The sequence below is a fragment of the Boleophthalmus pectinirostris genome, unplaced genomic scaffold (genome assembly GCF_026225935.1).
Source record: "Boleophthalmus pectinirostris isolate CB_2022bp ecotype Guang Dong unplaced genomic scaffold, ASM2622593v1 HiC_scaffold_23, whole genome shotgun sequence".
Lineage (NCBI taxonomy): Eukaryota > Metazoa > Chordata > Actinopteri > Gobiiformes > Gobiidae > Boleophthalmus > Boleophthalmus pectinirostris.
Genome location: NW_026571207.1, coordinates 7,033,841 through 7,061,775, shown reverse-complemented (window position 1 = coordinate 7,061,775; position 27,935 = coordinate 7,033,841). Strand labels below are relative to the sequence as shown.

General features: G+C 39.8%; 2 protein-coding genes across 4 annotated transcripts; one reads left to right on the top strand and one right to left on the bottom strand.

The window, feature by feature from the left end:
- On the bottom strand, positions 1-6,945 carry LOC110153675 (GAR1 homolog, ribonucleoprotein). The gene is given in 8 exon segments (XM_020917588.2): positions 1-144; positions 1,759-1,881; positions 2,539-2,573; positions 2,575-2,663; positions 2,854-2,913; positions 3,288-3,442; positions 4,765-4,960; positions 6,812-6,945. Coding segments are annotated over 7 exon segments (657 nt in total). The 5' UTR covers positions 4,949-4,960; positions 6,812-6,945; the 3' UTR covers positions 1-133.
- On the top strand, positions 6,945-27,935 carry LOC110153674 (alcohol dehydrogenase class-3-like). Of its 3 annotated transcripts, none has more exons than XR_008632966.1 (9): positions 6,945-7,074; positions 7,252-7,353; positions 15,501-15,651; positions 16,041-16,128; positions 21,484-21,703; positions 23,198-23,461; positions 24,695-24,832; positions 24,959-25,097; positions 26,889-27,935. XR_008632966.1 is itself a non-coding variant. In XM_020917587.2 (9 exons), exons 1-9 carry the CDS (start codon positions 7,057-7,059, stop codon positions 26,914-26,916), a joined length of 1,143 nt encoding a protein of 380 aa, XP_020773246.1. In that variant the 5' UTR covers positions 6,949-7,056; the 3' UTR covers positions 26,917-27,934. The 3 variants fall into 3 exon arrangements, 2 of the variants coding, with proteins under 2 accessions (XP_055015226.1, XP_020773246.1); XM_020917587.2 differs by having other exon boundaries at positions 6,949-7,074; positions 24,695-24,827; positions 26,889-27,934; XM_055159251.1 differs by lacking the exon at positions 16,041-16,128 and having other exon boundaries at positions 6,947-7,074; positions 24,695-24,827; positions 26,889-27,934.

Below are 27,935 nucleotides of genomic sequence, written 5' to 3'. Positions count from 1 at the left end.
AAAACCACTTCCTGGAAAACATGTAGGAAAATACAACATAATCTGACAGTAAATGAAAACTCGCAGGGTCCACATGGAAGAGTCCAGGCTCTGGCACAGAAGAAGTCTGCAGTCACACACTGTCCGGACAGGATCATCTCCCACCTGTGGAATACACGTGTACAAATCAGTATTATGATATTTGATAGGTACAAATACAATACTGCTTCAAACATGGGACAAGTCTTAGTTCTGTTTTCAAGAGCAATGCCATAAAAGGTAACAGCAAAGGCAAGTAGAGAGTAAGAAAGAGAGAAGTCATGGCCAATAGACGTTTTTCACAACAGCCGGACGTCCTGCCTATTAAGGTTATTTTCTATGGCGAAATGTCTGTGGAAATGTCTTGCATATTCGTCACCAGCTTCATAAATCTGCTCCATCACCAAACCAACTTTAACCAACAAGGTCCACAAAGGATAAACATTTTTCCACGAAGAATTTATCCACAACTATCAAGGTAAGAAAGACGACAACGCCGAGCATTAGTGAACTCCTGAGCAAAACTAACGCTATGGTCATAAATACAACATAATTAAATTGTTAACTCAAACTGATTCTAAAAATTGACTTCATGATGTTGATATCAGCATAGACAGTTACATTTGTGCAGTTTGAATGCTGGACATGTAATCTGTGAAGCTTTCTAGCATTTGATCTGCACAAATGTCTCTGTCTATGCTGATATCAACAACATGAAGTCATTTTTTTTTTTTAATTATAGAATCAGTCTGAGTTAACAAGTTACTTATGGTGATGAATACCGTAAATAATAAGTAATAACTAGGGCTGGGCGATATGGATCAAAAATATATCTCGATATATTTAGCTATATCTCGATATACGATATATATCTCGATATATGTTCAAGAAAAAATAACCCTCTAAAACTGAAAACTATATACGATATGTCAGAATTCATCTCGATATTTTAAATATATCGAGATATCGCCCACCCCTAGTAATAAGTAATTTATTAATAACATTAGTTTTGCTCAGGAGTTGTTCACTAAAGGTAGTCATTGTTTGTCCTTAAGCTTTTGTCTTTCTTACCTTGATAGTTGTGGATAAATTATTCTTCTTGAAGATTTGGAAATGAAGCTGATGGAGAAGACGCAAGACATTTCCAGACATTTACCATAGAAAAGCATTAACCTGAAGCTCCGCATCCTTACGAGATGGGACTTCCAGGCGTTGTGAAAAAGGGTTATTGGCTTTCTAGGCGTAGCCCTGGGTACCGTTAAAAAGTATAAAAGAATAAATAAAAGAATACACAAAATAGGCAGTGACATCGCCACAAATGAACGAAAAGAAGAGCATTTGTAACTCTTCGAAGTGCGTCTCGAGCTTAAGTGATTGTTCCAATTGAAACTCAAAATGACAGTTCAGTTAACAAGAAAGTCACGTAAAACTGACAATAAAACTGCTATAATTATATGCAGGCAGTACACAGTGGACTTATTTCACCTTAAGAGCTGCTTATACAAATTACACACACACACACACACACACACACACACACACACACACACACACACACACACACACACACACACACACACACACACACACACACACACACACACACACACACACACACACACACACACACACACACACACACACACACACACATTTTGCTTAAATACATGGTAAAAAAAAAAAATTAAGGTGGTACATGATTTTGAAATTATTTTTTGAAGTGAAGATAAATGAAGTCACCTCTGAATCCTCTGCCTCCACCTCCTCCTCTTCCCCTGAAGCCACCACCACCTCCTCCTCCTCCTCTTCCTCCTCCAAAACCTCCGCCACGACCACCTCCACCCCGGCCCCCGCGGAATCCACCTGGTGACAAACATCAGAATTAGGAGCTTCTGTCTAATCAACACGTCTATATTCTCCTCTTTGTCAAAGCCCATGAATCAGAACTGTGAATGTAAACAAGATATTATAGATGCACATTTCTGCTTTTAGTGAAGGAATGTTTAAAAACATCTTTCGTTTTATTGTCACAGTTTGCTTTAAGTCTGAAAGGGAGTGGGAGGAAGTAAACACTTATTCAACCCCAACAATTTAACTAATGAACCCTTTGACTCCTCAACTCAACATTACATAGTATAATGCTAAACACATCATAGGCTGAAACTGTACAGTAATTATAATTTTGGCATTTGATTCTTACAAAAAACACTCACCATTAATTTATTATACATAAATATATATTTTTTTTTTATTGCACAGTGAAATTTAATGAGAGTATGTACTGATTTGATACTTGATATGAAAAACAATCACATAGTGGGTCAACCGGTTTGAACAGTCATAAGAATTCCTTTATGCCAGTGTCTTTTAGGTTACTGAATACAAATGGGTAATAGTTCATCCTACGTATGTATGCACTTTATCATGTACTAATGCATTGTAATCAACTTGTGTTTTGAATGTATTCTGTATTCATGGACTACCTTTATATAGTGTGGGTCAATGAAGTTAAATTCATACCTCCACGGAATCCCCCTCGGCCGCCTCCTCTGCCCTCCTCGGCCTCCTCTCGGTGGGCCCTTCTCCCCTGGGGGCCTGGGCAGGAACCTCTGCAGGGGGAGCAGCTTCATGGGGTCAATGTAGAACTGGAACAGGTATTAAAACACAAAATTATTGTAGACAAATAATGAGCAACAAATAGACGAAGGCAGCCTATCTAGTCCTACATAATTCAGAACATGTTTTCTAACTCCTTTTACAAGTATGGCAACAATTAAAACTGCTATTTTAATTGGATCGTGTTTATTGCTAAAGCAGGCTTGTAAAGATAAACACCTTCTGCAGCTTCTTGAACGATGACGCCTTCATGTTTTCTGAAAGTTTGACTGAAAAGTACTAAAGCAAAAAGTTAAGGAATTCAATCAGTGGCAAAATAAGGATCCATTATAAAATCTGGGTAAGGTATTGCTAAATTAGACCTGCTGTGAGTTTGTAGTGGCCAGTCCAGCAGTGAAAAACTCCTCTGGAGTAGAAAGGGTTTTCCCATAGAGCACAATGTAAACACAAACTGCTTGTGTTCGGAGGACAAAGAACCTACAGCTTTCAAAGGGTAGGAATTTGTGGTGATTAGCTTTTTTCAAATTAGACATTTTTCTGTTCAAACTTTTCTCTTTTCAACGGCTTTTTAAATGTGAGCTTTGGCTCGCTCTGCTCTAGTGGGGAAGAGCACTTCTGTTCATGGTCCGTGGACTGCGCAGAACAAAGGATACAAAGTCTCGTAGCTGTCCGAAGATCTCATCCACTTTGCCGATCTGCTCCTTGTTCTCCAGGTACACTGGGGCGTTAAAGTAGGGCACTTTGTTCTCCTCTGTCGTACATTTACACACGATGTCATCTTCACATGGATGCATGAACTCCCCCAGTGCTGACCACACAAGCAAAAGGAAATTACATTAATAAACACAGAACTTTCATAACAGAGAAAATCTGTGATGAGTTGTATAGAGGGTTGGGAGATACTGACAAAATTGATGATCATCATCAAATCTATTGCTGCAGCCCTCTAAAACATATCAGAACACGCAGTTTTGTTTGTGTAATGTGTTAAAGTCACCCTTCGTTTTAGTATTTACACATAAATGCACTGTTTAGGACCTGTTTGAAATGGCCTATGCACTCATATACCGCACATAGAAGCTTTTATTTCAGTTTGGGATTAAAGCACCCGGATCATCGAGCGAGGAGCACCTGGCACAGCGTGTACGTGCTCAGGATGTCTCTGTCCAGATGAGGAGCTTTGTCTTTGCACTGTGTTCGTGTGTGTGATTCGTAACCTACCCTGTTCACACTGAAGCATCACTTGTGTATTTTAAATGAGTAGCTATAAAACTATTCATAATGTGTCTGCTCAGTGCGCACAGGACACCATGCACCTTTTTTTTGTCTGTTGCTTAACTGCTGGTTAACCGTTAACTGTTACAGGTTGACAAGCGCAGTGTCAGAAAGAACAGGTTTGGTGAACAGTTTGGTCAATAATCACTGACACTCCTCCATGCCAAACTTGGGACATCCATTTAGATTCAGTGGGGACATTCAAGGCACGCACAGTGCGTACAGGCATACCAAGCTTTACGTCTTATTCACTCCTAATTCCTAATAATATAGTCTTGTACCCGTCTGTAGAACTATATTGCACATGAACGTGTCCGTCACTTAGGCTTAGCTGTGATTTTACATAAATATTTTTTATCTGGTGCAGCGTCATATAAAGTTACCACGAGAGAAATTCTTGAACAGTGACAGCCCTAACTACAGGTGAGTTTATGAAAAATATATGCAGAAAAAAGTACAAGAAAACTGCATTTTTGATTACAATTGTAGTTTCACATAATTCCCTATAATCTAAATAAAACAATTAGTCAACCATTAGAACTAAGACGCGAACAACCGATTAATGGACTAAACGACTAAAGGACTACAGCCCTATTCAGATCTATGCAACTCTTCAGCAATGTGCTAAAACGTGCCTGTAAAAGTATTAGTTTAGGTTTGAGTATTGTTAGTGTTTACGCTAATGTATCTCTATGGAAATTTGGCAAGTTTTACCACTGATTCTTCGTATTGGTGTTCTGCTCCAATCACTTTAAATCTGTATGATCTTGTACAACTGCACATTTCATTACAAAGAAATCAAACTTTGCATGAACTAATTAAAACAATCATCTTTATTCCAGTGGTTCATCTCACCTACGACATGTTCTGGGGGCCCGAAGTCCTGTTGTCTGTTGAAGCCCCCTCTGCCGCCGCCTCGGCCAAAGCCTCCCCCACGACCCCCTCCACCTCCCCAGCCTCCACCTCCTCCTCGCCCTCCGCCTCCTCTTCCTCCTCCGCCTCTGTTAAAGCCTCCTCGTCCTCCTCCTCGGAACGACATGTCTGCTGTGCCCTGTGCAAGAGATGAAACAACTTTGAGAGGCCAACTCAAAACAATGACATCGACAATTTAATGACAGATTTAACAGTTTCACAAAATGGCACCAAACACACACGAATAGGAATAGAAAACAGTAATATAAATTAGGGTTGTGAAAAGTATCAAAAATCAGTTACTAAATCATTAATACTAAGACTACTATCAAAACTAGATGCTCATTTGAGCAGATTTCGAAACTTAAAAATTAACCTTTGCTGAGTAGTTTTAGAATGATCTTGAGCTGTATCAGAACAAGTATAAGAGCACAGAGACTCGTATAAGCCCACTATGGAAACTACGTAGACCACTGAAGGATTACACAGATATAAGGACACATGGGAATATAAAAGAAAGTTTATTATAAGTTCTACAATTTATTGTTGAAAATCAGATTCTATTGTGCTTTCTAATTATCATTGTGGTACTGGAATCAGTATGGAGTATGGAGTTTGTTCTTTAGTATGGAAATTAAGGCTGCGTGTCATTCTGAAGTTGCCGATATGATACACACCTTGATACATAAGCCATGATGATACATATCCCGATACAGTGTGCTTTCGATTCGATACGATTCAATATGATATATTTCAAAAGGATTTGATATGGTTCAGTAAAAAATAATGGCCAAGTCATGGCTGTGATACTAAAAGTCTTAATTAAACCACTTCTTGTGAAAAGTTCATATGAAACACAAACATTTTAAATCATCAACTGTGAAAATGTCAAATGTGTTGCATAAAGGAGTTTCCTTCCTCTAAACAATCAACAAAACTGTAGCTCTGTCACAAAATAATTTAGTAAAATATACTGTTGGCGATATATCGATACAGCAGCCCACGATATTGTATCATCACATTAAACAATACGAAATATCAATATTTCAATATTTTTGCAGTCTCCTAATTGAAATAGATTGAAATTTTAGTATTTGTGATGACACGTGATGAAATGAACAAAAACTTTACATCCAGCTGAACATAAATTAATCTTATTAGTTATTATGAATACACTTGCCATCAAAGTGTAGTTGGAGGCTGCAAAACCCAAGTACAAAACAAAACAAAACAACAATTAACTAAAATAATTATTAATGTATTTACAATTAGTTCTTTTAAATTCAATGTGAAGTGTGTGGAAGTAGATGACTTAATTTATCCCTTAAAAACTATAAAAAAAACAAACAAAACAAAACAAAACAACACACCTATATGGAGGTTCTCCTAATACAATAACTGTCAATGTTTTGATTGGATTATCATGCATAGATTGACACCTTTAACAGAAATGAGTCATCCATCCTTTAATTTATTTATATATGTTTTAACAAATACTTCAAAAAAGTTCCTACCTTTTAAAATCAAAATATTTTCTCTCAATGTGAAATCTGAGTCCTTTGAGTGCTTTAAATTTCAGTCCATTTTAAGCAGTCTGATTATAGGAATTGATAATTACATTGATAATTTGTAACCGTTTCAGATCTTTAGTAAGTGAACTGGTTTCTTGTAAGTTTTCAAGCTATAAACTTTATTTAACTTCACAATGAAAACTCCTGTCAGCTTCTCCAGATTCAGTACACATTTTAACAATTTTAAAATGTACTAAAAACAAAGTAAAAATCATTCCCCAAAGAGATAACTTTCTAAGGTACAGTCTGCATGAGCTCTGCACCCTGCTACTATCAACATGCTAACACAATTCAGCCCTTTCAGCTGCATAATCAACACATTTCCACAATCATAACAAAACGATGACATAAATGATCATAACCGCGCGTGTATGCTGCCTTATATCGGCGGTACTCACGGTTGAACACGCAAAACTTACCGTGAACGAACCGCTAAAGGGAGATATTTACGGTTCTCAGCACCACGAGTCGAGAGGAGAAGCACATGTGAGCTTCGCCTGTGCCGTAAAAGGAAGGGTAAGTGACGCGCTGCAGACTGGCACTGTCGCAACTCGCGCGTGGACGTAGTTTATTGGACTCCGCCCCAAATAAGGACAAGCCCCAGCACGTTTATAAAAGCCATCATGAGCCTGTTGAGCCTGTTACGACGCAGGGCTCTGTAAACATGTCAACAGAAGGCAAAGTACGTCTGAATAATTAATAGTTTTGTCACTCGGTATCTCTTTATTTTGAAACTTGGCTGTTGTTCTGCGTAATATTCGTGCGTAATTGTGCCATATGCCCAGCGCGCGCTTATCTTGTTGTGACTTATCTTTATCGTGTTCATATGTGTTAAACATGGCTGTCTTTGTCTTTACAGGTGATCACATGCAAAGCAGCGGTGGCGTGGGGCGCAGGCACAGCTCTGGTCGTAGAGGATGTGCAGGTGGATCCGCCCAAAGCTCACGAAGTGCGCATCAAGGTCTGTGCAACTCATTCAAACTAGTGCCTACGGAATAAAAGTTAATACAATAATTAGGCTACTGGTAAGAAAAACTAAAGTAAATTTTACATTTAATTTACTTTAGTTTTCTTACCAGTAGCCTAATTGAGGAGGTCATTGCGCAGCTAAAGAGAACCGTTTTTTGAGTAGGGATAGTCCCAGGTTTAAGTCCCTGAAGATTTATACAAAACCAGTGATTTGTTCCAGTTTTATCAAGAAATTTCCCAGCTGTCCCTATTTTTGACCAGTTTGATCTAAACCAGGACTAAACTAAGACTAAACCAGGACTAAAACAGGACCATCACAATTTTTGACTAATGATCCTCACCAACAGTAAAGAGGAGCATAAATTTTGTTTGTTTAGCCAAAATATAGAAAACCATGCGTGCTATTTGTTGTAGAAGTTTTCAGCTTGTCCAAGAAAGGGAGGAGCAGGAGAAGTTTATTTAAGTCAACATAATATGATTTCAAAGGTGAACATAGTGTAACTTCTTGGGTTCTTTTTAAAGACGATGCAGTAAAGTGTGTTTACCTTGTTGACATGTTTCGGCTGCTAGCTGCAAGCCATCTTCAGAACTGTCACCGGTGTTGGTGATCACTGTTGGGCAAGTTACTTTAAAACTGTAATGCGTTATTTATTACTTATTACTGTCATTTCAAAGTAATTCGTTACATTACAATATTACTGCATTTAAAATGTAAGGCATTACATTACTATTGCATTACTTTAAGTTACTCTCACCAAAATAACTGCGAAAAAGCTGAACCTTTGAGCCGTATATGGACTGAACCAGGACTAAATAAGGTCTAAACCAGAACTGAACCAGGACTAAACCAGGACTATAACAGGACTAACCTCAGACTGATTCCAGGACTGAAGAGGAGGACTAAACCAGAACTGAACTAGGACTAAAACAGGACTCACTGTCGGGACGGGCTCGAAGCAGACCGCAGGAGAAAGGACCGGCTTTGCTCCGCACCTCATGGAGGTAAGAGCGGCTGTCACCCTGCTGCGCGGGCTCATGGTCCTGATTTCAGCAACTATTTGCGGGTACAAGACCCGGTGCAAAACTCTGCTACAGCGCGTAACTTCTACCTTCCTTCAACGTGTCCAGAAGTCCAACTTTTTGTGCGATGGTTTGCATCGTCCTCTGTCTTTTGGGTGCGAGCGCGTATTGACAATGTCAATATCCCAGCACTGTAGTAAAACCATACACAAAACTCCGTCAACAGCTCGTACACCCCAAGGACAAAATCCCACAAGAACAAAAATGCAATGCCATCTATGAAATTCAATGCAAATCATGCAATAAATCATACATAGGAGAAACAGGCCGGGCATTTCACATCCAAAAAAAGGAACACCAAAAGGAATGCGAGAAGGAAACGTCAGGGAGACTCACCAGAACACAAAAAGACAAAGCAGAACAGGAAAACCTAAAATCCGCCATATCAGACCACTGTAAAAGGAACAACCACATTATGGATTGGGACGGGGCTCGGGTCATTGGATCGGAAAACAACAAGTTCAAACGCTGGATCAAGGAGGCCATTGAAATCAGGAAACGAGGCACGGACAGCATTAACCGTGATGACGGCGCGTTCCTCCTTTCACACACCTGGGACACCCTCCTCCAGAGAACACCGGGCAACGGGAGGCGTGGTCAGTCTGAGCGGCCTGCCAGGTCCATCAGGCTGACCACAAGCCTACAGGAAGTAACAACAGCTGATATACGACACGTCACCACCAACACCGGTGACAGTTCTGAAGATGGCTTGCAGCTAGCAGCCGAAACATGTCAACAAGGTAAACACATTTTACTGCATTGTCTTTAAAAAGAACCCAAGAAGTTAAAGTATATAAGAAGACAAAATGAACATCTTTTGCTTAATAAGGTGAACATAGTGTAATCTTTTGAGTGTTCAAGACCCTTTACTATGCTTCCAAAGGAGGAGGTTTAGAAAGAAAGTGTGTGGTGAGACGGCAATATGCCACAATTGAAATAGTGGTATGCCAATGGTGTGCCAAGGGAAGATCATGGTGTAAATATAACTTTTGTGAGTCCATGTTAAACTGAGAGATGTACCTGGAGGATAAATTACTTAAATTCTCTTACACTAGTGACCATAAAGCAAAAAAATAAAATAAAAAAAATGCAGGAACAGAAGCCCCTCTGATTATGACTGACATGAGAATGCAGAATGTTACACTCTTTTCACTGTTTTATTTATACCAAACATCCCAGCCCGGGTGTGTCCCAATTTTGAATTTTGAGCCTTGATTTAAATAAAGTGAGAGCAGAGGCCTGTCTCACATCTGCAGGTAGACTGTTTAAGATTTTATCTGTGTAAAATGGGAACACTGACTCCATGTGTAGTGCATATGGTTCAAATGGCACTAACATGTCAGAGATGTACTTTGGTGCTAGGCCATGGAGAGACGTGGACACAAGCACAGAATAGGCAATACTAATAATATTAATCCTCAGTGAGCTAGACTTTGAACACAGGCTTCCAACTATGCACCACTTAGACTACATTTGAAAGGGCACATGTATTTTCACTTCCTCTGTAACACAAACCAAAGACAACAAGTCATGAAACAGTCATTTGTGGGCATTGGTGTTTATGACGGGAGTCTCCAACCTTGCTTTTTACAGTAAGGTACTTTTACAAAACAAAAATCCCAGAGAGTTACTGATGTTAATGGTTGTAAGAATGGCAAGCCTTTAATGGGGAACAGTTAGATGCATAACATAACAAACATAAACCATTATCTATTTATTAGTGATAAAGTCAGTCAAAATGATACAATGGTAATTAATCTAATTTTAATATAAATTTTATACATATATTTAAGAACTCCCTTGGTGAGCTTCTGGTACCTCTCGATCCATGGTCAATTTATTGCTGAAACTTGAAAATCTAATTCTACTGTCTAAATAAAGAGTCTTTTCTAATTATCAGTGTGGTATTGGAATCAGTGTGGAGTATTGAGTCTACTCCTTAGTGTCGAAATACAGTTTGAAATTTTAGTAGTGTGATGACACGCGATGATAGAACTGTGTATTATAAAGAAGTTGCCAATACGATACGTACCTCGATACATAGGCCACGATACAATTCAGTGCACTTACGGATCGATATGATACATTTCAAAACTATTCGATACGGTTCAACAAAAAATAATGGCTAAATCATGGCTGTGATACTAAAAGAATTTGTTAAACCACTTCTTGTGCAAAGTTCATGTGAAACACAAACATTCGAATCATCAAAACAGTGAAAATGTCAAATGTGTCACATTAACGAGTTTCTTTCCACTAAACAAGCAGCAAAAGCTAATACAGTAATTAGGGTACTGGTAAGAAAAACTAAAGTAATTTAAATGTAAAACTGAGGAGGTCAGTGCACAGCTAAAGAGAAACATTTGTAGATCCAGTTCCAGTTTTGAGCCCTGTGTCCCCTCTCTCAGCAGATTTATACAAACCCAGTGATTTGTTCCAGTTTTATCAAAAAATTTCCCAGGTGTCCCTTTTTTTGACCAATTTGATCTAAACCAGGACTACATCAGGTCTAAACTAGGACTAAAACAGAACTATCACAATCTTTTGACTAATCTGATCCCTGCCAACAGTAAAGATGAGCATAAACTGTCATTTGCTTTGCCAAAATACAGAAAACTATGTATGCTATTTGTTGAAGTTTTCAGCTTGTTCAAGAAAGGGAGGAGCAAGTTCATTTAAGTCAACATTGCATGATTTCAACACTGAACATAATATGATCTTTGAGTGTTCAAGACCCTTCACTATATGCTTCCAAAGGAGGTTTATAAAGCAAGAGTGGTGAGACACAGTGTTGGGAAGGTTACTTTTAGAATGTAATCCCCTACAGATTACAGATTACACACCCCAAAATGTAATTTGTAACGTAATCCATTAAATTACTTAAAGTGAGTAACGTAATCTGATTACTTTGGATTACTTGATTTTGTCATGTTTTGTTAAACGACATGAATGTAGCAACCACATCCTCAAAATTCGTGTTTGTTGTCTTCAATTTGTCTGAGCCCAAGTCACCATGAATAAGCAACTGTTTGCTGTTGAGAAACAAAGACCACGAGGTTTTGTCTGTTAAAAGACAGTAACAAAATCAGCCTTTCCTTCACCAGATTAAAAAATATTATTGATAGAGAAATTATATGAGATCACCTTAAATTATGTCAACCTACTGTTAGGTGTCATGTTGTTTAGACCTGGTTTAGTCCTGGTTTAGTCCTGGTTTAGTCCTGATTTTTAGACCTGGTCTAGACCAGGTCTTTAGTTCTGGTTTAGTCGTGGTTTAGTCCTAGTTTAAACCTGGTTCAGTCTTGCTTTAGTCCTGGTTTAGTCCTGGTGTTAGTCCTGGTTTAGTCCTGGTGTTAGTTCTGGTTTAGAGGCGCACAGGAGGAAGTGCGGTTTACGCGAGAAAACACGGTCCACACGCGGCTCACGAGACGGCGGTGTCCGCGCTGTAACTACGGAAGGAGACGTGGTCCGCGGGTTCTCAGGTTGATGACGATGATGAAGGTGTTTGTGTGTTTGTGTGTGTTTGTGTGTGTTTGTGTGTATGTGTCCCCTCATGTCGCAGGTCACTATAGGACAGTGGTGCAGATATTATGAGTCTATGCAGGTTGTTTTCACCAGTGCCAGTAGCTCCGGTTTCACATTTAAGTTGTAGGCGATTTTATATTTGTTTTTTTTATATATATATCTCACATCGGGAGAAGAATTTCCAAGACACAAATGCGTTTTTACCAATGCACTGCTGCTTCCACTGTGTGACTGACGCCGCCAACTTTAACATGACGTTTCCATCGCTCTTACTGTCGCGTTCTGTTTGGGCTTCAGGCAATGAGTGGAATTACCGAAATAAAAAAATAAATAAATGCGAGGTAGCACAAAATGTGAAAACAGGAAAATACCGCCTTGTAATCCACTTATTTCAGCAAAGTAACTGTAATCCAATTACCACTCATTGAAACAGTAACTGTAACGGAATACAGTTACTCATAATTTGTACTCTGATTACGTAACGGCGGTACATGTAATCCGTTACTCCCCAACACTGGTGAGACATATGTCACAATATGTCACAATTGAAATAGTAGTATGTCATGTGATACTAAAAGAATTTGTTAAACCACTTCTTGTGCAAAGTTTATATGAAACACAAACATTTTAATCATCAAAACTGTGAAAATGTTGAATGAGTTGCATAAATGTCTTTCCTCACACTAAACAAGCAGCAAAACTGTAGCACTGTAACAAAATAATTTGGTAAAATATACCAAAAAGTACTGTTACCCCTGATATCGATACTGTATGATCACATTAAACAATACGATGTATCTATATTCATCTCGATCCATGGTCCAGTCCAATGAGATTCATTTGGTCTTCCGATATTTTATGTTATTAGGTTCTTTTTACAGACCAAGAGTTTGTTTTCATACCTGACAGTTTTGACTGCTCACTAGCGCTCTTCTTCAGAGTGGTCACGCGATGTTGCTGTGACGTGTTTAAATCAGCTGACCGACACATCACAGCAACATCACGTGACCACTCTGAAGAAGACCGCTAGTGAGCAGTCAAAACTGTCAGGTATGAAAATAAGCTCTTGGTTTGTAAAAAGAACCTAATAACATAAAGATAAGTTTTGCTGTTGGATGTGAAGCCAGTGGAGTTGTCGAAGGATGTCGTCTCATGGGCAGGTGTGGTTGAGGGGGCGGGCGGCACAGTTGTATATGATGTATTTTTTGAAGGTCATTGCAGGAGTCAGGGCAGGCGATGTTATGGAGGTGGAAGAAAGAAGCCTTGGTGATGTGGCGGACATGTGGCCTGAAGGAGATGGCGGGGTTGAATCTGAGGTTTCTGAGCTGAGTGGGTGAAGGTGAAATTATTTTTAGAGGAGAACTGTACTGAATAACATGGTTTACACCTTGTGCTGCTTCTTATTATTCTCATTACTGGAGCCACGGTGGTAGTAGTTGGCCTTCTCTCTTAACAACAGTCCAAAGTTTGATTACTGGACAGGGCAGAAAGGCTGTCTATGTGTCAGTACTTTTGACTTAAAGCCACAGTGTTTATTTATTTTGGCCAGACACACTGCAAACTACCAAATAAAGGCATGTTTTCTCATTTTGGGTGTGTTTATTGCAGTGGAAAAACTGAGAAAACACAAGTCCTTACTGTGGGTAGATGGGTGGGCCTGCATCTCCACAAACCTGACTCTTATTTGACCTACAGGAGTGTCTCTTCCTGCTTGTTTCCATAGATATTTTATTCCTTTGGCTGTAATATTCCACAGTATTTCATTTCCATGGAATCATGCAGGTGTTGTGCCGCCTTCAGAAAATTAGATACTTAAGTGTTACTTTTAGAGGAGAAAATGAATACTAGTACTATCTGCGGGTATTGTTTAGATTTTACCATAAAGAACCATACTGTTCCCTCAACAAAACCGTGCTTAAAGAAATGCCGGCTTAAGCGTCCCCCTGGCTTGAAAGTCTCAGCGCGAGTGTCCCATTCTCTTGGCGGGAATGTCCCTCTCCTCCCTACGGGCGCCCCCTTCTCTTGGGCAGCATGTGGGTACCTGCTGTGCCCGAAAGAGGGGGGATGTTCTCGCTGGCCTTTAGTATGTGATGTATGGAGTTAGAAAATCAGCATTCTATATCATAAGAAAATGAAATGTGAATGTAGCGAGACCAGATTTTATGTAATTTTACCGATCTTCCCGAAGTGGTGCAAATTTTTTCAGTCTGTAATATCAATATAATCCTCATTTGCTCGCAGAAGTTTAGTATGAAATCATATTTTAAATATTTTTTCTTGTTCCCCATGTCCTATAGCATCTGTATGGAGTAAGAAAGCTTCTTTTGTGTGTATAGGATAGAAATGCGTGCATATTTGGGACACCTGTGCGTATTTGGCTGTAGTTGAGCATGAAGTAAATATTTGTAAACTCTCGAATGAGTCCAGTCGTATATATAATCTATTGTTGTAACTTTTCAATTTGTATTCTAATGGACTAAATACACACATCAGGAGTTACAATCACGAAATTAAAATGTACGATTACACTTTCGTTTAGTCATTTAGGCCTGATTCAGTCCTGGTTCAGTCCATATTCTGTGCAAAAGTTGGATTTTTTTGACAGTCGAGTTGTGTCTGTGAATTCATATTCCTACTGAAGAAAGTGTAATCATAAATTTTCATTTCATGATTGTAATTCTTGATGTTGTAAATTTTCAAATCGTATTCTGATGGATAAAATACACACAACACTTTTTATGTACGACTGGACTCATTCAAGAGTTTACAAATATTAATTTTATGCTCAAATATGCAGATTTCTATCCTATGCACACAAAGATTTCAGAAAGCTTTCGTACTCCATATATCTGTAACTGTTGATTATTTCCTAACCTGCCAAGAACATAATTTGTAAGCAGCACAACATAAGAAACTTAAAGCTACCGAATTTGTTCAAAAATCATTCAGAATCATTCACTAGGAAGGTCTTAACTGCATGTTTTTGTTTGTTTTTAATATGTTTATAGATTAACACATTTTAATAAAGGGTACAGTTCAGGGGGACTTTCCAGCCGGGGGACATTCTAGCTGATTCCCACCTGAAGAGGTTTTAGAGATCATCCATGCAAGTTTGAGTAATCAAGTGATCTCTAAGGGCTCCTATTCAGACTTTTTTATGCTTAGCTGCAAGATTTGTGCAGTGTGTCTCCAACAAGCCTATGTCACCCATGCTCCCATATGACAATTTTCTATAAACATACAGAAACATGATACAGAACTGCACACAGCAACTTGAGAATCCTGATGCAATATTTGTGTTGTGATAGTGCTCTGAAGGGGGAGTGACTTAACACAGAGAAAAGGGAGGGGAGACTTGGAGCATCAAAAAACTAAATTGAACATGTTTTTGGTGAATATAGCATTTTCAAAACAATAAAAAGTAACATGGTGATCTAAATATGTGATGTGTTAGCAGTTATATCTTGCAGGCAAATTAGGACTACATTCTCTTTCACATTTCGTTTACTTAATTTTCTTTGCTCTTGTGTTCAGATGCTGTACAGTGGAGTGTGCCACACAGACCTGACCTACCTGTATGGTACGGGGAAAGGCGCGTCGACGCGGCCTTTCCCCTTGATCCTGGGACACGAGGGGGCCGGGGTGGTGGAGAGTGTGGGCCCCGGGGTGACCAACGTCAGCCCAGGTAATAGATCGTTTGGATTTCTATAAAGAACTGTATCATATCAGAGTTTGCGTTTATGTGAGGAGAAACAACATTTAAAGAGGGGGTATTTTACTTCTGTCTGGTATTAAAGGTTATTTAAAGGTTGGGCTGCTCTGGTATCCAGAGGAATACAGCAAAAAGCCCCGTCCCCTCGAGGTTTGAGTCAGGAGCTTGGATCATCTAAAATCATCTGGTCTGCTGATCTCAAAGCTCTGGGAACATGGACAGACAGAAGCTCAGAGAGACATAGAGGGACCAACCCATGTAGATTTAAAAAACATCGATCTTTAATGATGATTTAAAACAAGTCTTTAAATCATTTCTGAAGCTGATAGTGCTATTCAGTTGTGTTTTTTCTTTTACTTCAGGAGACAAAGTGATCCCTCTGTACCTGCCTCAGTGTAGAGAGTGTGAGAGGTGCAAGAGCCCCAGGACCAACCAGTGCAGGAAGAACTGGTGCGTACTCTATACAGGGATTCTGGAGGGGAGGCTATTCAATTCATTTGGCAAAACAAACAGGGCTATTTTACTTCTATGTGGTGCTAACTACTAACACAACATATTTAGATCAGATCATGTTACCAGTGACATGTGGTGAGGTTTATAGCAGTGAGGCAACGTGCAGGAGGCTCAAAAATGTTGATGGGTACTAAGCTGCTTATATTTTTTTTTACAATAATCAGGTTTACTAATAAAAGTATTAGCTCTAATAAATTATATTGTTCATACATGAAAGGGAAAGAATATATCTGCAACATAGACTGTATATAGATATAAATGGACATGGCTATCTCCCATTGACTGACATTGGAATATTGTGGGCCCCTCTCTCTGTGACTGCTGCAGTGAATCTCGTCATTTTGTTCTTAAAATGTTCTTACTAACCCCTGTACCCCTGGCCGCACTTTGCTGCAAGTTAATTTTTATTGTTTTGAAAATGCTTCGCTTAGGCAGCCAATAGACCATAACAAAATATTCCTGTGCTGGAGATTTAAGACAAATAGCTGATGTGGTAAAAAGACCAAATGGGCCTAATATATTGGCCAGCTGATATAATGATCTATCTCTACTATCTGTGGACCTTTTCTGTTCTTCTGCTCATTTAATATGTTTTTTGAATATCTGTCTCCGCCAAAACATTGGCGCACTTCCTGTATTACCACATGACATCACAAGGTAGAACAGAGTGTTTTCTGTTTGAGAAATAAGATAGTAATAATAATAAGATAGATCAGAAAATGGCATCATATAGGTCCGTTAATGTTTAAATAGACTTATGCAGTTATTTGTTGTTGTTTTTTTTTTTGCACTGCTCTCATGAAATAGAGAATCTGTACTCTCATGGGGCATTCCCTGTATAAATAAAGTTAAAGTTGTGACTCAGACAGCACACAGAGAGCACGCTGTGTCATGAGTGTGTGTTCACACTGACACAGCACTGCTCTTCATGTGAGTCACAGAATACTATTTCATCTCATGAGTCAGTCCAGTGAGGGTTGTGAATCAGTCAGCTCTTTTGAACGGTTCTTTATAGGGAAACAGCACTTATTTTGCTTTTGCTGTGGAAAATTATCTTTTAAATAATAAACATCTGTGGAAGCAACAAAATAAGTTTATTAAATGTCTTTGCAAAGAGAGGCAGAGGAGAATATGAGGAGAGCAGCTCTCTTCAAAACAGGATATAAGAAGCACACAATGAAAACTGAATAAATGCACGTAGAAGAAATAACGGTATTTTCCCATTACACTTGATACAAAAAATTTAAATGAGCTGCTCCGGTGTTTTGCTGTGTGTGTTGTAGGAGCAGCACTGATGCCATGTGTTCTTATTGATGACGTTGATGTTCTTGGGACTGGTTGTGAGGGGTGGATCAGGTTGTGCTGCTGCGTAAACTTTGCGTTTGGCTGTGCGTTGTGTTCCTATTGTGAAAACCACACACAATGCAAGCGTAGGACAGGGAACTGATGAAATATAAGACCATTATTTTTAATTATTCATTCAAGATATAGTTCAGCCAATTAAGGTTTTGCATCTACGTCACAAAAGCACGTGACCTGTTGTTTGTGCCGCCATATTGGAGGTCAAACTATCTGAACCAATGTGTAATATTTGTGTGCGATAAAATAAGGATGCGCTGTGGGTTTTTCACTTTCACTGGCATGGAATCCCACCTGCCCCGGTCCTCACTTTTGCCGGCACGGAAGTCTCTATCCCCCCTGTACCTTTTCAGTTCTTGGGTGGTTTAGGATGGTGTAGAATAGTTAGTAGTAGCAAGTAGTCATAAATATCTGGATATTGGAGGTTGGGCACAGAGCTAGCGTCAGAATTTGGGATCTATTCCACAACCCAGAAGGACGACTTTAGGATTATATCTTTCTAATAACGGCTGCTCTAATGAGCTGGCAATTTCGACAGTTGTGTTGAATAACAATAAACAATAAACAATAAACCCCAACCTTGTCCTCCAGTATGGTTGCCAAAATATTAAGTCAAGTGACTGCCATGTGACACGCAAATCCTTAATAGTGACTAGAATGACTGTCTGCCTCTGGCGTTCGTTATTATACAGATAATACAGCCTGTGGGCTACAATACTATACAGTCCCTGACAAAAGTCTTGTCGCTTATCCATTTTGTAGAAACAAAAGCTTATAACCTGACTTTAAATTAATCGATTGGTTTTAGAAATGTCTCATATGAAAGCTAAAACCCTCCCAAATTATGCTCAATATACTAAAATAAATTTGCTTTACTGAAGAAAGATTGATCATTTAATGAACACAGAAAGGTCAGATTTTGGCAAGACAAAAGTTTTGTCGCCTACAGAAAATTGAACAAATAATTTACTTCAAATACAAAAATATGTTGCATAACGTCAGTGAATTAAGTAGTGGTGCTGTGAGATCCATATTTAATATCTTGTATGACTTCCATGAGCTTGAAGGACTGTATCCATGTGGTTCAACAATGATTCATACAATTTGTTGATGAAGGTTGTTGTTGTTCATCAGGAAGAGCAAAGAAAGCAGTCTTACATGCCTCCCAGAGTTCATCAAGATTCTTTGGTTTTGTCTTCCATGCTTCCTCTTTCATTCTACCCCAGACATGCTCAATGATGTTCATGTCTGGTGACTGGGCTGGCCAGTCCTGGAGCACCTTGATCTTCTTCGCCTTGATAAACTTTGATGTAGAGATAGAAGTATGTGATGGAGCACCATCCTGCTGCAAAATTTGACCCCTTTTATGGTTGGGAATGTAAGAGGTAGCTAATATGTCTTGATATTTTAGGCTATTGATATTTGCCTTCCACCCTGCAAATGTCTCGCACACCCCCATACTGGATGGAACCCCAGACCAGGATTTTTCCACCACCAAACTTAACTGTTTTCTGGATGAATCTTGGATCCATGCGGGCTCCAGTAGGTCTCCTGCAATATTTGCGGTGGCTGTGATGTAATTCAACCGAGGATTCATCTGAGAAATCCACCTTCTGCCACTTTTCCAGTGTCCATCCTTTTAGCAGGCTGTGGGCCTTGGCAAATGCCACACGGTTTTTTAATTGCCTTTTGTTTAGTACTGGTTTCTGTGCACTGATTCGACCATGGAGGCCATTTCGAAACAGAATTCTACAAACTGTTCTGGTTGACACAGGGACTTGAGGTGACCAGGCCTGGTGGAGTCTGCTGCAGTGGAAAAGGGGCTGGCCTTGGATTTTTGAATCAACAAACGGTCCTCCCGAGCAGTTGTCTTTGCGGGGTCTGCCGGACCTGGGCTTGTCAAAAACATCTCCAGTCATTTCAGATCTTTTTCTTATTCTTTGTACTTGACGCTGAGACACATTGAAGGTGTCACCGCCTCAGCAGTGGATCTGGTCTTCAGCCTCTTGATAATTAACGCTTTGGTCTCAGGGTGGATCTTAGGCATGTTGTCAGAGGTCAAGTTGCAGTTGATGTGAAGGTCTGGTGTGCTGCGGTTCTTTTTATACACACCCACTAATTGATTGATCAGTAACTGATCACAGGTGAGGCTCTAATCTAGGATTGGGTGCATCATATGACAAGACGACAAGACTTTTTGTCTTGCCAAAATCTGACCTTTCTGTGTTCATTAAATGATCAATCTTTCTTCAGTGAAGCAAATTTATTTTAGTATATTGAGCATAATTTGGGAGGGTTTTAGCTTTCATATGAGACATTTCTAAAACCAATTGATTAATTTAAAGGGAGGTTATAAGCTTTTGTTTCTACAAAATGGATAAGCGACAAGACTTTTGTCAGGGACTATACATATATAACTCATATATAATATATATGTGTAATTTTGGCCTAGGCACCACCTAAAAAATTATACCACCATCCGCCACTGCTGCTTACCAGTCTTGTTAAACTGCACTGAGACACAAAGACCACTGAGAAGCGCAGTGAAAATTTTGCTGCAGCAAAACTTGAATTTCCCTCAGGATCAATAAAGTATCTCTCTCATGTTGTCAGTTGTTTAGCTAAAATACAGAAAACTGTGCTTGAAAATTGCCAGAAGGCAAAAAAAAAAAAAAAAAAAAAAAAATGCCAGTTACACCAGTAGATGTCCCTCCGATTGTTTGCTGCCCCACAAGTGAGTCAAGAATGGACTGTTAGGAACTTTCTGTTTCAGTTTTATTTATACCAACCATCCCAACCCGGGTAAGTCCCAGTTTTGAATTCTGAAAACCTGGTCCCCCAGTTGACAGGCCACTTACATGTGTTATGCATGTGTAGACACGCTTGCACTGTTTGCTGTTTGAGTTTGTTTGCATTACATGTCACGAAATGCACACCTAATCGTCCTGGAATCTCAGTTCAAGTTTTTTTTTTCCTAGGCTAACTGAGACACATGATTTTAAAACGCCTACAAACAGCCTTGATCACGTTAATGTCATTTCCTCTTTTGGCTGTTGTTATACATTCTGAGTTGTGTTTTGTTTCATTCATGGGAGTTTCCCTATTGGATACATCTGCTTTTAGCATGACTGGGTGTATTTGAATTAATATAAAATCAAACTTGTTTGTATTATTTTTTTTACCTAAGCTAAAAATGTATATGCATATGAATTTTATTTTGGGGTCTTTTTAATGGAGAAGTCTACAGCCAGTCCTGTCAGCCTGGACTTTGAAGTAACTTTGACTTTTTTTAATGACACTGATGTCTGTTTATGTTCATAAATTTAAAATATGCACACATAAAAACGAGATTCTCTTTGGCAGAACCGCTTAAGTCAGTATAAAAGTCAATAGCAATATGTCAAGTAATATATCACTAAATATTCATATAAAATATACAATATAAAATATAAGTGCTGAGTGCTTCATTTAAAGCAGCAAAGTATGAGTGCTCATGTTCTGAGAAAGCAGATCTTATTAATCATGCTATTGTTGCTTCCCCCTTTTTGGCTTGTGGATCTTTGTTATAAATGGCACATTTTTAAATTGCAATATTAATCTTAAATAATAATAATAATGAATCATGACAACAAAATGTTGGTAACTCCCGCTGCAGGTTTAATTTCATTCGTACCAAAATGACTGCCACCTGCCAAATCCTACATGTATCTCAAATTAAGAAAATAAGATTGGAGAACGAAGTAAGTACAGAGCAGTGGGCAAAATGAGGTCTTGAAAATAAGCAATTAATGATTGACATGCACAAACCTCTTCAAATACTTTCAGATGAGTAAATGGTGAGGGGAGAACACTATAACCTGATAAAAGCTGTAAAAGGTCTGCTTTAAGGCACTACAGCCATACACACTACTCAATATATTATTTCATTTGCAGGAAGACCAATATGATGGGCATGATGGCAGATGGGACCAGCCGTGTGTCGTGGAATGATCAGCAGGTGCGCCAGTTCATGGGCGTGTCTACTCTGTCCCAGTACACTGTGGTGGCTGATATTTCTGTGGCTAAGATCCACCAGGATGCTCCCCTGGACAAAGTGTACCTGCTGGGCTGTGGGGTGTCCACCGGGTACGGGGCAGCATGTAAGACTGCACAGGTGAGGAAGAGTACACAGAAATATACCACCAGCGAGATAACTCCTGAGTCCTCATTGCTCAAAATATTCATAAAGCAATAAATCATGATGATCCAGGCAGTACGTGTTAATTTGTCATAAACTTGTGAGTTAAACACTTAAAGCCACAGTATGTAACTTTTTAGCCAAAAATAGACTAAAACATATACAATGGTTTGAAATCATACAGTGCTTAAAGAGGAGATATTAAACATTATAAATGTCCGTCCATTCATTCATCCATTTTTTTCCCCACTTATCTGGGACCAGGTCACAGGGACAGCAGTCTAAGCAGGGACTCCCAGACCTCTTTCACCCTAGACACTTCAGCTCCTCCACTTCCTCCGGGGGGACCCCAAGGCATTCACAGGCCAGCCGAGAGACATAGACCCTCCAGTGTGTCCTGGGTCTTCCCCGGGGCCTCCTCCCGGTGGGTGGGACATGCCCGAAACACCTTCTCAGGGAGGCGCCCACGAGGCATCCGGCACCTCAGCTGGCTACTCTTGACATGGAGGAGCAGTGGCTCTACTCCAAGCTCCTCCCATGTGACTGAGCTCAGCCTATCTCTAAGGGAGCGCCCAGCCACCTAAAAGACACATTGTGCTTGATTCTGCTATATAGTGACACTGTAATGTCATAAGGACACATGTGGATCATTGTTACAATTTGGATACTTTAAATTGCATTATTCATCTAAAACAACTTGATGAAAAAAAACAGTCCATTGATTCATGTTCAAAAACTGCAGTGCCCGATGGGAACTGACATCTCCATAAACATCACAACTAAAAGCTGCGCAGCTGTTGGCTTCTCTGATTTATAGCTGCACATCACACTAGCAAGTTGCAGATTTTATTTTTATTTTTTTCCATTTGTACCAAAATAACCACATGACGCTGGCAAATCCTACACATGTCACTTATTAAAAAAATATAATTGGCGAAAGTGCAGAGGTGTTGAAAATGGGGGTTGATCGCAAAATAGCGTCTTGAAAATAAGCGATTAACGATTGTTCAAACATGCACAAATCACCCCAAATACAACTTTGAGATGGTAAAAGGAGAAAGGGAAACAACTATAACAAAGTTAAAAGCTCTGAAAAGTCAATATCAAAAATTGCATACCATGCCTGCTTTAACACAATTTGGGGTGGCACAAAATATCCCCAACACTAGATTTGCTTCAATAATATTAATATAACAATAACTGCTACATTAGATTTTTGTGAAGAATATAACAGAACTAGCTTCAACTGGGTCTGATCCTGGACTAACCCAGAATTAAACTAAACCCGAAAGCATAATTAAATAATTAAGGACTAAAATCAAGTCTAAACCCGGACTAACTAAACTAGTAAACAAGAGAAAATATTCGGAAGCTAGGATGGATTAGCTTGTTTGTAGGGCCTGGGTCTTATAACATAAATTATGTTGTATGTACTCTAGTCCTGATGCCTTCTGAACATGACCTCTACAGGTAGAGAAGGATTCCACCTGTGCCGTGTTCGGCCTGGGCGCTGTGGGCTTGGCTGCGGTGATGGGCTGTAGAGCTGCGGGCGCCTCCAAGATCATCGCCGTGGATATCAATCCAAAGAAGTTCAAACTGGCCCAAGAGCTAGGGGCCACAGAGTGCATCAACCCCCTGGACCATAAGCCCCGGCCCATCCAGGAGGTCCTGAAGGAGAAGACCCAGGGAGGGGTGGACTATGCACTGGAGTGTGTGGGCAACCCTACTGTCACGGTCATTATTTTTGTTTTATAGATTATTGTGTTTATTTAGGTCAAGATATAATCATAAGCATGTAAAAACAATAGTCATTCGAATTTTTTGCGGGGGCGGGTCACTTCGTCCAGCTCCTAGGGATCCTTAGAAGTTCCCAGGCCAGTCGAGAAGCATAGTCCCTGCACTGTATCCTGGGCCCAAGCCACCCCAGCTGCCTCCTCTTTACCTGGCAGAGCAGTGGCTCTACTCTAAGCTTTCCTGTGTGACTGATATCCTCATGCTATCTCTAAAGAAACACTCAGCCACCATGTGGAGGAAAAACATTTCCATCACTTGTAGCTTCCCAAACCGGCAAATCCGGCACCTGAGGCTAGAAATTTTGGCTATGAAAACAATGAACATACAGGGGACTGCACAGCCCTGAAAGGGCAAAGTGCCCTTGACCACATACGCCATACTTCATAAACCCATATGAACAGTGAACAATAGAGGACGATGTCGCTCAGTATTGTGCAGCCGGGGCCCCACCCTGGACCCATGCTTGGGGCTCGTATGCGAGCATCTGGTGGCCAGACCTTCACCCATGGGGCCTGCCCTCCTGTGGGTCACACACCACACCCATACTGTGCAAAGTGGATGAAGTGTCTTACTTAAGGACACATTCACTAGCTAGGACCACGCCAACGACAACATAGTGCGAAGTAGTTTATTGATAATGTACAAAGCGAGGCAAAGATGGCTGGGTTGAGACTATGGGTGGGGGCTCCGTCTCAATCTACAATTGGCCCAGCCGGAACGGGACCCCCCTTGTAGGGGTCTTATGACTGAAAGACAAAATAGGGGATGGGAGGGTGGGGTCGAGTTCGCCGAGACAAACTGGGATGATGGGAAAGGCTGCTACATATAGGCTTCTGGGAAATTAGAGGCGTGGTCGAGGTGAGTTGTGGTTCGCCGGTGAGGAGAGGGCGGCTGAGGCGTGGTCCTGCTCCTGAATCTCAGTTAATCGTATTAACTACATTTAACAGTTTACACTACAGCCACAGCTGCCGCACTGTCACCTGGGATTCCTGGCAGCCTCCCATCCAAGTACTAACAAGACCTAACCCTGCTTAACTGATCTGATCAAATCTGTTATGAATGTATCAAAACAAATATTGGGCAGTTTAGGAAGGAAACACTGTACAGTAATGTGACCTGCATCTATGAGATGATCATCCTTGAGTTGACGTGTGGTCTGTGTGTGTGCTGCAGTCTGAGGCTCTGGAGTCCACTGTGGATGCGTGGGGTGTCTGTGTGGCGGTGGGCTGGTCTGACGCTGGGCCAATCAATGTTGACGTGGATGAGCTGCTCGTGGGACGCACGCTCAAGGGGACATACTTTGGAGGTGAGGTACTTGATGCTTTATTCACTCTAGTGGAATTAAGGCTCATTGAAATTCTGACAAGTACTATTCATTTGTTAGTATCTTTTGATGAATAGTACCACACAGAACCATAAAAACTATGTGTGTTACAGGGTGTAAGGGAGCTGACTATGTTCCTGTTCTGGTGGACAAATACATGAAGAAAGAGCTGAAACTTGATGAGTTTATCACACACAGGCTGAGCTTAGGCGAGGTCAACAAAGCCCTGGAGCTGTTGAAGACTGGAGAGAGGTGAGACATGTTATTGTTAGACATACAGAACCCTGCAGCTGTTCAGGACTGGAGCCTGGTGACACATACTGCTTTTAAGGGACAATTTTTGGATATAAAACAGGTTGGACCAGTGCATTTAATGGCCAACATGCTTTTAAAAGCCAGTGCCTTTGTCATATCCATGGGAACGAACAATGAAAAATAAGAACTGTGTTAAAAAACTGCGATGCTCAATGGGAGCTGACGTCGCTATAAACTTCATGACAACAAAGCGAATCATGATATGGGCACACTAGTGAGCTGCACATTTTAATTTTTCATTTGTACCAAAATGACTATGTGATGCTGCCAAATTCTACATGTATCGATTAAGAAAATTTAATTGGAGAATGAAGTAAGTGCAGAGCAGTGGGTGCATTCCTGTGGGTGAGAATATTGGTCTTGAATATATGAAAATAAAGATTACTTAAACTTGTAAAAATACATGTAAATGAAAAGGGAAATGATAATGTGGTTAAAAGCTCTTAAAAGTAATTTGTACATAATAGAAAAAGACTTGATTCATAATGAACAAATAATTAAGAATGATTCACCCTTAGTAACTACTTACTGAAGCTGTGAGGAGTAGCAGTTTTAGGTTTAAAGTGTTTATGAACTGGTCACTAAGGCTGAATCATTAATCAACTATTTGTTCATTATGAATTAAGTCTTCATGTTTTATTAAAGCCCCACATGGAACTTTCTATAAATCAAATAGACTGAAGTATAAACATGTTGAAGTTATTTTTGCATACAGAAATAATACAAAATAAATGTGTATGACTCTGGTTTTCTTTCCTTGAAAATATTGTTCGTTTGACCATAATCTTCCACAGTGTACCTTATCTCCATGCAGGTTGTTACGAATGAGAATTTCAATGGAATCCTTCAGCTGACACGTCTCATTCCTCAAGAAAGTTGGCTTTAAGGCTTATTGGGTGTAGTTCTTATAGTCAATCAATCAAACACTTTACAAAGTGCCATTTGTACAAAAAGAAACCAACATGCTTATATACTGCTCAAAAAAATTTAAGGACACCTTGAAAACACATCAATCGCAATGTGAAAAAATATGCTGGATAGCTAAACAAATATGGACACGGGAATGTCTTAAGAAACAAAAGGATGCCCCGTCTTTGAATGAACATAAAATGTTCTGCCAACAGAGGGCTTCATTTTATAGAGGCCTTCAAAGTGAAATAATGATGTGGAAGGCTTCTCCATTTTGCCAAAATATAACTGCAACTCAGAATACTTCTCAATATCTCGTGTGAGACCCCACATGCTTATGTGCATGTTTGACAATGTTGTGGCATGCTCCTAATGAGCACGTTGGGATGTGTGATCCTGGAGAAGTTGGACAATCTGTGCGGCTTCTGTAGGGTTAAGGAATGACCTTATACTCCCAATAGTGATAATCACTCCCGAAAGCTGCACTAGTGGAAAGGCAGCCAAAAAGACCAAGAGGGAGAAACTTGAAATGACCTCCACATGTAAAACCAGTACTGTTTTAGACGTTGTCTCATTGTTGTCACTCTACTGCATCTCTTGTTCATTTCCATTAAAAGAGGCACCATCCGTCTGATCCTAAGACATTGCCCTGTCCAGTTTTGTATAGATATCCACCTTTTTTCACATTGACATCTGATGTGTTTTCAAAGTATTCCTTTAAATACAATGTATGTTGTAGTGTTACTGTGTTTTGTTATAATCCTTATGTGGTGTTGTTTCAAATAATGTTTTAAATGTGTGTGTGTGTTGTTTTCGCAGTATCCGTTCAGTCATCAGCCTTTGGTAGAGGAGTCCACATTAAGTCTCCTGAAGCTCTCTGGAAGTACTGTACAGTTCCCCGTTTTATCACTAGATGTCCTTCTAACACCAGGGATAACATCATCACAGACCATGGTTTTCCACCAGCACCAGATTCTGTAAATACTCTCTTAACTATGCAAAGATTAAAAAGGGGTATTTTACAAAGTAGATTTTTTTTTCATCCATGGACGTTTTAGTAATTAATCTCTCATGGGCACTATTCAAACCCTCCTTACGGTTAGCTGTAAGATTCTGTCAACACTCCACCCACAAGTCTACGTCACCCATGCTCCCACACGACAATTCTAAATATACAAAAGCACGATATCAAACTGTACACAACAATTTTACAAACCTGATGTGCAGTAGTTTCATTAGCAGAATGCACAGCACTCTTAAGAGGGACTGACCTTTGATTCAGAGCATAAAAAAACTTAAAAGTGACACTTATAAACATGTTAATATCAAATCAGTAAAAGGTAACATTGTGATCTAAATATGTAATGTGTTGGCAATTAATAACACTGAAGTAAAATCCCTCTTTTGAAATGGTGTCACTGTTTTTGTACTTGCATTGTGTATGCATTGCAGTTTAATGAAGACCTCTCAGGCCTTTGAAGACATTTGTTCATTTTGATGTTATTCGTGGTTTGAGATGAAATATTTACCCTTTTGTGGTATATTTTATTTAATTGTTTGGGGGGTTTTTTTGCCTAATTTTTGATAATTTGAATCCTGTAGGAGCCCTCTGCATCAGGAGCAGAGGTCGGCTGTAGCTGTCGGGTCTGTCCCGTGGGCTCCTGGTGGAGAGTTGGAGCTTGGGCTTCATCTCTCCCCTGGCTCCTGTGGTGGTTCCTGGTGGTGGTGGACGTCTCTCTGCTCCTGATGTAGACGGCTCCTCTGATGGTGCTTTCTCAACTGGTTCGCCTGTATTCAGCCTCACATTTTACTATGTGTCGTTTTATGTATTTTAGCATGTTAATGTGTGTGGGGGTTGGGTTGGGT

Bases quoted from the DNA above. Each gene is read 5' to 3' on its own strand.
- LOC110153674 (XM_020917587.2), top strand. The intron at 15,652-16,040 runs GTAATAGATCGT...CTTTTACTTCAG, and splicing joins GGTGACCAACGTCAGCCCAG to GAGACAAAGTGATCCCTCTG. The intron at 24,828-24,958 runs GTGAGGTACTTG...TGTGTGTTACAG, and splicing joins CAAGGGGACATACTTTGGAG to GGTGTAAGGGAGCTGACTAT.